At 53.2% G+C, this 10058-nt stretch overlaps 1 protein-coding gene across 1 annotated transcript; it reads right to left on the bottom strand.

The window, feature by feature from the left end:
• Nucleotides 1–1838: 1838 nt before the first annotated feature.
• REX1BD (required for excision 1-B domain containing) lies at nucleotides 1839–8017 on the bottom strand (the record flags this gene model as incomplete). The annotated part of the gene is given in 7 exon segments (XM_080715441.1): nucleotides 1839–1976; nucleotides 2669–2748; nucleotides 7362–7599; nucleotides 7601–7628; nucleotides 7761–7762; nucleotides 7764–7843; nucleotides 7928–8017. Coding segments are annotated over 7 exon segments (591 nt in total). The 3' UTR covers nucleotides 1839–1903.
• Nucleotides 8018–10058: the final 2041 nt, after the last annotated feature.

Below are 10058 nucleotides of genomic sequence, written 5' to 3'. Positions count from 1 at the left end.
TATTTACTTATTTGCAGTACTGGGGATGGAATCCAGGGACATTCTACCTCCAAGCCACATACCCCTACAGCCTTTTTTAAAAATTTTTTTGGGGGGGGTTACTGGGGGTGGAACCCAGGGGCTTTTCTACCTCCAGGCTATAGCCCCAGACCTATTTTTTTATTGGTGTATTATATTCATACATCATATTGGAGTAAAAGACTTGTGTGGACATACATGTACACATCACCCAATTAGCCCCTACCCAATTCCTATTCCCATCCCATTCCCTCCCTGTCCCTCCTTCCCTTGCTTGGCTTAGTAGTTGACTTCGACCCAGACCTATTTTATATTTTATTTGGAAACAGGGTCTCACTAAGTAGCTGAGAGCCTCACTAAGTAGCTGAGGCTGGCTTCGAACCTGTGCGATCCTCCTGTCTCAGCCTCCCAAGCGCGGGGATTTCAAGCGTGCGCCACCATGCTCGGCCTATTTACTTTGAAACAGGGTCCCACTGAGTTGTAGAGGGCCTCACTAAGTAGCTGAGGCTGTCTGTGAATCATGAGCCTCCCGTCTCAGGTTCTGCAATGCTGGGGTTACAAACGTGCGCCAGGACGCCGGGCTTAATTTTTTATTTTGAAATGGTTTTACTAATTTGCAGAGGGCCTCACAAAGTTCCTAAGGCTAGCTCCAAACCTGTAATCCTCCAGTCTCAGCCTCCCAAGTATTGGGATTACAACACACTTAGCCCATCTCTGGTTTTGAACTACTTAAAGGGTGTGATTCAAAACAGCTAGCCATAGCCGGCCATGGTGGCGTATGCCTGTAATCCTAGTACTTGGGAGGCTGAGTCGGGAGGATCACAGGTTCAAGGACAGCCTCAGTAAGTAGTGAGCTGCTCATCACCTAGTGAGACTTGATTTCAAAACAAAACTAGGGCCGGGCGTGGTGGCGCACGCTTGTAATCCCCGCGCTTGGGAGGCTGAGACAGGAGGATCGCACAGGTTCGAAGCCAGCCTCAGCTACTTAGTGAGGCTCTCAGCAACTTAGTGAGACCCTGTTTCCAAATAAAATATAAAAAAGGTCTGGGAGTATAACCCGGAGGTAGAAAGCCTCTGGGTTCCACCCCCAGTACCGCCAAAAAAAAAAAAAAAAAGAAAGAAAGAAACCCTGTTTCCAAATTAAAATAAAATAGGTCTGGGAGTGTAGCCCAGAGGTGGAAGGGCTTCCAGGAACCCCAGTACCACAAAAACGAAACAAAACGTGCTGGGGTGTAGCTCAGGGGTAGAATGCCCCCGGATTCAATCCCCAGTACCAACCAACCAACCAACCAATAAAACCCAAGCTAGGTGTGGTGACACTCCTGTCCTTGGGAGACTGAGACAGGAGAGTCACAGGTTCCAGGCTAGATTCAGCAGCCTAGTGAGACCCTGTCTCCAAACAAAACATAAAGAGGGCTGGGGGTGTGATTCAGGGGTAGAACACCTCTGGGTTCAATCCCTAGTATCAGAAAAGGAAAACAACAAAAATAAACTAGCGGAGTTTCCAGGCGGGAGTGTTGGCGCACACCTGTGGTCCCAGCAACTTGGAAGGCGGAGGCAGGACGGCTGCTTGGGCCCGCGAGTTCAAGACCAGCCTGGGTAAAACAACAACAACAAAAAAACAGCCCCAGAGTTTTAGGGTTGGCGTCTTCCATGTGTGTCCCTGGCCCTGGGGGACCCTCCCCCCTGCAAACTGCCCCCTCCCCGGGACACAGAGATGGCAGAACAGCCGCAGAGGAACGGTTCTTTATTGGGGGCGGTGCACTGAACTGGAGGAGAGTCTGCAGCCCCAGCGGGGCGCAACCCGGCCAGCTGGCGGTCAGGGCTGGGCTGGACGCCATCGGCCTCCTTTCCCAGCTCCCTCGGCGTCTCTGGGGAGCCACCATCACTCCGCAGATTCCGCATCAAACCTGAGGTCCTGCAGAACCTCGCTGATTGCCTCCATGGTTTTAATTACCCTACGAGAGCGGATGGGAACTATAAATAAAACCCAGATGGGGTGAATTAGCAGCCCTAGCTCCGAGGGGGCTGTGGCGAGCCCTGGGCCCTCCTGCCCGCCGCCGAGCCTCCAGGCAGCACCAGCCTGGGAGGGTCCCTGGGAGGAGGGGTGGGGGCAGGGTGTGCGCATCACGGGTTTGTGGGGTGTCAGCCTGGCTGATGCCGGGCGTGCGTGCATGTGCTGGGGCGAGCCCAGGAATGTGCAGGCGTGCCGGCCTTGGTGAGCGGCCATCACCCCAGCTCCTGGGGAAGCAGAGGTAGGAGGGTCGCAAGGCCAGCTGAGAGAGACCCAGTCTCAAAATGATAAATAGAAAGGGCTGGGGGTGTCACTCGAGGTAGAAGGCTCGTGGCTTCAATCCCCAGCACCAGAAAAGCAATGGCCAGGCATGCGCCCGATGGAGGCTGGAGGACCGCGTGCACGCGCCAAGCTCAGCCGCCTGGAGACCGGCCCTGGAGCTTCTCCAGGTGTGCAGCCCTGTCCAGACAATGTCTGGCGTTTCTGATGGCAGCTTGGAGGGGGGATGCACTCCCCACCACGGCAGGCACAGGGCCCCAGGTGAGGACACCAGGTTGCACACGCTAAGGGCTGGCGCGGGTCCGCGGGGTTCGCTGGGCGCAGGTCTAGCTCCGTGGGGGAGAGTGGGGCGCTCACTTCATCTTCAGCTCCTGCATCTGTTCAGGGTCCTCCTGCGGGGCCAGCTCTGGTGTCCCCATCAGCTGCAGCAGGGCAACCTGGGGGGACGGGCGGTGGGGAAGATGCCACAGTGTACGTACGGTAAGCCACCCTCTGCCTTCCGACACGCACTAGTCAAAAGGCGCTTGTCATCCCAGCATTTGGGAAGCTGAGACCGGAGGATCGCGGTTCGCAGACAGCTTCAGCTACTTGGGCCCTTTGCAACTCAGTGAGACCCAGTTTCAAAAAAGAATAAAACACAAGGCTGGGGGTGTAGCTCAGAGGTAGAATGGCCCTGGGTTCCATCCCCAGACCCGCAAAAAACGATTGAGCGAGGTGTTGCCACCCTCTGCCTTCCGACAGGCACTAGTCGAAAAGCAATTCAGCAGCCGGGCGTGGTGGCGCACGCTCGTAATCCCAGCATTCGGGAGGCTGAGACAGGAGGATTGTGGTTCATGGACAGCCTTAGCTACTTAATGAGGCCCTTTGCAACTCAGTAAGACCTTGTTTCAAAATAAGGAATAATAATAATAATAATAATAATAATAATAATAATAATAATAATAAAAAAACGGCTGGGGGTTGTAATTGGAGGTAGCATGCCCCTGGGTTCCATCCTCCTGTCTTAGCTGCTTCCTGAGTAGCGGGATTACTGGCATGCGCCATCATGCAAGGGCCTAAATTAGCAATTTAGTAAGGCTGTCAGCAATTTAACAAAACTGGTTTCTATTTTTTTTTTTTTTTTGTGGGTCTGGGGATGAAACCCAGGGGCATTTGACCTCTGAGCTACACCCCCTGCCCTATTTTTATTCTTTATTTTGAAACCGGGTCTCCCTGAGTTGCAGAGGGCCTCACTAAGTAGCTGAGGCTGTCCGCAAACCGCGATCCTCCGGTCTCAGCCTCTCGAATGCTGGGATTACAAGCGTGCGCCACCACGCCCGGCTGGTGCTAGATCTTTTCCTCCATGTCCTGTGAACCGCAATCCTCCTGTCTCAGCCTCCCGAATGCTGGGATTACAAAAATGTGCCACCACGCCTGGCTAGCTCTTTCTATTATTATTATTCTGGAACAAGTCTCAGTAAATTGCTGAGTCTGGCCTGGAACCCACACATCCTTCTGTCTCAGTTTACAATGTATTTCAACTATGCCTGGCAGTGTAGGGGGTTATAATCCCTGGGTGGAAGTTAACAAAACTTCAGGCTAGAGCCGGGCGTGGTGGCGCACGCTTGTAATCCCAGCATTCCGGAGGCTGAGGCCGGAGGATCGCGGTTCGCAGACAGCCTCAGCTCCTTATTGAGGCCCTCTGCAACTCAGTGAGACCCGGTTTCAAAACAAAGAATAAAGAATAGGGCAGGGGCTGTAGCTCGGAGGTTGAATGCCCCTCCCTGGGTTCCAGCCCCAGACCTGCAAAAAAAAAAAAAAAAAAGAAAAAGAAAGAAAGAAAGAAAGAAAGTTTAGGCCTAGTGTGCTGGCTCGCACCAGTAATCCCAGTACCTAGTAGGCTGAGACAGGAGGGTTTGCAGACCATCCTTAGCTGCTTAGCGAGGCTCTCATCAACTTAGAGAGACCCTGTTTCCAAATAAAAAAATAAGACAGGGCTGGGGACACAACTCCAGTACCACACATAAAAGAAAGAAAAGAAAAAAGGAAAGTAAGAAAGAGGAAGGAAGGGAGGGAAGAAGAAGGAAGGAAGGAAGGCAGGCAGGCAGGCCGTTTAGTTGGGACTGGAGGTGGGAATTCCAGTGCTGAGTGTAAATGGGCTTCGAGCAGACCTGGGCCCTCCTTTGGCCATGTCTGGGCACCGAGGCATGCAGTCAGTCCTGGGGATGCGAAGGAAAGAGCTAGCCCAGGTGATGGACCGACCAAGGGACAGTGGGCGGGTGTGGCCCAGGAACCCTCTCTCTTTTTTTTGGGTACGTGTGTATGTTACTGGGGATTCTATGAGCTACACATTCAGCTGTTTTCTACTTGGACACAGGGTCTCGATAAGCTGCTGGGGCTGGCTATGAACCTGCGCTGCTCCTTCCTGTCTCAGCCTCCCAATTACTGGGATTACTGGTACGCGCCACCATGCCAGGCTGGGAATCCCCTCTCTGAACAATGGGGAGACAGGAGACCCTGGGAACAGCCCCAGGGATTGAAGCATGATACGGCAGGGTCCAGACATCCCAGGACAGCGTGGAGAGGGGCTGGAGTACAGGGCGCGTCCTGAACTAGGAAAACACTTCGGGGAGAAACTACGGGTGGAGCTTGGCGCAGTGACACAAGCCTGTAACCTCAGTATTTGGGAGGCTGAGCTCGAGGACGGCTGGTTTGAGGTCTGGCCCAGAAATTTAGCGAGAACCTCGGCTATTTATTTATTTGGTGGTACTGGGGTGGAACCCAGAGGCTTTCTACCTCCAGGCTATAACTCCCAGATCTATTTTATACTTTATTTGGAAACAGGGTCTCACTAAGTTGCTGAGAGCCTCACTAAGTAGCTGAGGCTGGCTTCGAACCTGCGCGATCCTCCTGTCTCCGCCTCCCAAGCGTGGGGATCACAAGCGTGCGCCACCAGGCCCGGCTGAACCTCGGCAATTTAGCAAGGCCCTTATTTATTTATTTATTGACTCATTTATTTATGCTACTGAGGCTTGAACCCAGGGACATTCTACCTTCAAGCTATACCCCCCCAGTCTGAGTTTATTTATTTGGAAAGAGGCACACTAGGTTGATTAGAGTCTTACTATTAGCTGACACTGTCCTCGAACCTGCAATCCTCCTGTCTCAGCTGCAAAAATCCTGGGATTACAAACATGCACCACCAAACCCAGCATAATAATTTTTTTTTCCAGTATTAGGGATGGAACCTAGGGGCATTCTACCTTTAAGCTACACCCCCAGCCCTATTTTATTTTTAATTATTATTATTCTTTATTTTTAAACAGGGTCTCATTGAGTTGCAGAGGGCCTCATTAAGTAGCTGAGGCTGTCCGCGAACCACGATCCTCCTGTTTCAGCCTCCCGAATGCTGGGATTATGAGTGTGTGCCACCACACCCGGCTTAATAACAAAATTTTTTTTTTTTTCGGTACTGGAGATTGAATCCAGGGGCATTCTACCTCCAAGCTATACCCCCAGCCCTATTTTTTAGTCTTTATTTTGAAACAGGGTCTCAGTTGCAAAGGGCCTCACTAAGTACATGAGGCTGTCTGAGAACCAAGACCCTCCCTCCTCTCTCAGCCTCCTGAATGCCGGGATTAGGAGTGTGCGCCACCACTCCCGGCTTAATAATAATTAAAAATAAATAAATAAAAAATAGAGCTGGGCCTGATGGTGCATGTCAGTAATCCCAGTACTTGGGAGGCTAAGATAGGAGGAATGAAGGTTCCCAGCCAGCTTCCCTAACTTAACGAGACTGTTTCAAAATAAAATAATAAGCTGGGTGTGGTGGTGGACGCTTGTAATCCCAGCATTCAGGAGGCTGAGACCAGAGGATCCCAGTTTGTGGACAGCCTCAGCTACTTAGTGAGGCCCTCTGCAACTCAGTGAGATTCGGTTTCAATATAAAGAATAAAAAATAGGGCAGGGGGTGTAACTCGGAGGTCAAATGCCCCTTGGTTTCATTCCCAGACCTGCAAAAAGTAAAAAAGAAAAAAAAAAGAAAAGAAAATAATAAATTAGGGCTGAATTATCTACAACTTAGTGAGACCCTGTTTCAAAATAAAGAATAAAAATGGGGCTGGGGATGTAGCTGGGAGGTAGAATGCCTGGGTTCCATCCGCAGTACCGTAAAATAAAATAAAATAAAATAAATAAATAAATAAATAAATAAATAAATAAATAGGGCTGGGGTGTAGTTTGGAGGTAGAATGCCCCTGGGTTCAATCCCCCCACACACACACAATTAAAAATAGGTGTGAACGCCGGGCGTGGTGGCGCTTGGGAGGCTGAGACAGGAGGATGGCACGGGTTCGAAGCCAGCCTCAGCTACTTAGTGAGGCTCTCAGCAACCTAGTGAGACCCTGTTTCCAAATAAAATATGAAAAAGGTCTGGGAGTATAGCCCAGAGGTAGAAAGCCTCTGGGTTCCACCCCCAGTACCACCAAAAAAGAAAAAAAAAAAAAAATAGGTGTGAGCTTGGCACGGTGGCGCAAGCTTGTAATCCCAGTATTTGGGAGGCCGAGACAGGAGGATCGCAGTTCACAGACAGCCCCAGCTACTTTAGTGAGGCCCTTTGCGAGACCCTGTTTCAAATAAAGAATAAAAAAAATCGGGCTGGGAGTATAGCTCAAAGGTAGAATGCCCCTGAGTTCCATCCCCAGTGCAAAAAAAAAAAAAAAAAAAAAAAAAGCCAGGTGTGATAGTGCGTGCCTGTAATTGCAGTACTTGGGAGGCTGAGACAGGAGGATCCCGAGTTCAAGGCTAGCCTTAGCAAGATGGCTTTGCAAGGTAAAAATAGGGCTGGGAGTGTAGTCTGGAGGTAGAATATCCCAGGATTCAGTCCCCTAGTACCTTACACACACACACACACACACACACACACACACACACACACACACACTAATAAAAAGGACTGGGGTGTAACTCGGAGGCATTGTGCCCCTAGGCTGAACCCCCAGCTCCCCGGCCCCAAAGAGAGCCCTGGAGCCTCGGGAGGGGTGCGCGGGCCGGGCCGGGGCGCGGTCCTCACCGTGGTCAGTCGCGTCTGCTCCAGCTGTTGCAGGCTGCGCACGTGGCCGGCCAGCAGCGGCTGCGCGCGGGGCCCGGCCAGCTCGGTTTCTATGGCCAGCACCTCGCGCGAGGCGGCCGCGAAGGCCCGGGTGACCTCGTGCACGGCGCTCCGGTACCGCGGGAAGTCGCGCGGCGGCCCGCTGAGCAGGTACTGGCGGTGGGCTCTGCGGCAGGTGCGGGGCCTGAGCTGCGCGCCGGGTGTGCAAGCCAGGCACCCGCACCAGCACTAGCGGCCCGAGCCCCGGCGACAGGAGGGTCCCTAGGGGACGGGGACAGGTGCGGGCCCGGGCCCTGGGAGTGGAAGGGGGCCAGCCCCCGCCCACCGGGCAGGGTCGCAGCCCGGGGCAGCCGTACTCACGCCTCCAGCCGGCGGAAGGCCTGCGCGCGCTCGGCCTGCAGCTGCTGGATGCGCTGCACCAGGGTCCCGACTGGGGCGTCTTTCTGCGGGGAGCCGAGGCGTCAGGAGGGCGCCCCCGGGCCCGCAGCCCCCGCCCCGCCCCGGCCCCCGCTGAAGCCCAGACTCACCCAGGGCCATGCCGGCTCCTGGTGCCCATCGGGCCCGGGAGGAGCGGACGCTGGGCCGGGGGGCTCCGTCCCCACTCCCGGAGTAATCATGACTGAGCAGCCCCGCCCGCCCCGGAGCGCCGCGCGCTGCGCCCCCTGCAGGCCTGGAGGTCCCTTGTTCCCAACAGAGACCCAGGCCCCAGAGCCAGGACCTGCTCAGGTCCAGCTGGTCCCCGTAGGTCAGGGCTTGAACCCTTAGTCTCGTCCTCACATCCCGGCCCCACCGGAATAAGTCACTGCCCAGCTGCAGCCCAAGGACCCAATGCTGAGCAGGGAGCTCGATCCGGACAGTTTGAAGCCGGCCCCAGACCCAACCACACTTCACAGAGCCACAGGCTGAGTTGGCAGTGTCTGGCCAGAAGCCCCCTGACTCACTCACCCTGCGTAAGGCTTAGGTAGTAGCGACAGCAAGACTTTGGACTTCCTGGGGGACACACAGCCAGACTGCTATGGAAGGCATCCTCCTCCAGGACCACACCAGGAGAGGACGCCGGCGCCTACCTTAGGGAGAGGCGGCTGAAGGATGCAGACTGGGCTGCGTGGCCAGGACTGTGGACTTCCCATGACATCCAGGAAGGGTGCTTGCTGCTCAGGGGTCCCTGGCTTAGACACCGAGCCCCAGCCAAAACGCCACACTGGCCAAGCACCTGTCTGGCACACCTGGGATTCCACCCCCAGCACCACAGAGCAAAACACAGGCTGATGGCAGTAGTCTCCTATGTGCCAACGCTTGTTCAAAACTGAAGAACTGCTGGGCGTGGTGGCGCACGCCTGTGACCCCCGCGCTCGGGAGGCTGAGACGGGAGCCTCAGCTACTGAGTGAGGCTCTCAGCAACTTAGTGAGACCCTGTTTCCAAATAAAATATAAAAAAGGTCTGGGAGTACAGCCCAGAGGTAGAAAGCCCCTGGGTTCCAAAATAAATAAATAAATAAATAAATAAATAAATAAATAAATAAATAAACCAGGCGTGGTGGCGCACGCTTGTAATCCCAGCCAGCATTTGGGAGGCTGAGACAGGAGGATCACGATTTGCAGACCGCCTCAGCTACTCAGTGAGGCCCTCTGCAACTGAGACTGTTTCAAATTAAAGAAAAAATTGGGCAGGGGCTGTAGCTTGGAGGTCAAATGCCTCTGGGTTACATCCCCAGACCCACAAAAAAAAAAAAAAGTAAGTAGAAGCTGAGCGTGGTGGCACTTGCTTATAATCCCAGTACTTGGGAGGCAAGCCAGCCTCAGTTTAGTGAGGCTCTCAGCAACTTAGACTTTGATTCCAAATAAAACACAAAAGACACATCTGGGAGTATAGCTTAGCGGTAGAAAGCCCCTGGGTTCCACCTCCAGTGCCAAAAAAAAAAAAAAAAAAAAAAAAGGGCTGGGGTGTGGCTCAGAGGTAGAATGCCTGTGGGTTGTACCCCCAGTACCACTGAGAAGCCGGCGTAGCAATGCACACCTATAATCCCAACACCTGGGAGGCTGAGAAATTACGGAAGTTTGCAGGTTCAAAAAAACCTCAGCATCATAGTAGGACTGAGTTCAGCTTTTCTCGTTCCCCAGCCATCTTGGCGGCTGCTTGTGGTTGGGGGCCAACCCGGGCCTAAGGCAGGAAGATAGCGGCCACAGAGAAGACGAAGCTGTCCCTGGAGTCGATCAACTCCAGCTTGTCGTGAGAAGTGGCAAGTACGTGCTGGGGTACAAGCGCACTCTGAAGATGACCAGACAGGGAAGAGCGGAACTGGTCATCCTCGCCCACAGCTGCCCGGCTCTAAGGAAATCTGAAATGGAATACTATGCCATGTTGGCCAAACAGGTGTTCATCACTACAGTAGCAGTGACACAGAACTGGGCACAGCATGCGGAAAACCCTCAAGTGTGCACACTGGCTATCGCCGATCCAGGAGATTCTGCTATCATTAGGACCATGCCAGAACACACTGGTGAAAAGGAAACCATGCAACATTTTTCTTCAATAAAACTTGCCAGAGCTTGTTTAAAAAAAAAAAAGGACTGAGTTCAATCCCCAGCACTAAAAACAAAGGGCTGGGCACAATGGCATATAGCAGGTTTGAAACTATAGCCATAGTAATTCCAAGG

This window comes from Muscardinus avellanarius (genome assembly GCF_963383645.1).
Source record: "Muscardinus avellanarius genome assembly, chromosome: 18".
Classification (NCBI taxonomy): Eukaryota; Metazoa; Chordata; class Mammalia; order Rodentia; family Gliridae; genus Muscardinus; species Muscardinus avellanarius.
This window is presented reverse-complemented; position numbering and strand designations above follow the sequence as displayed.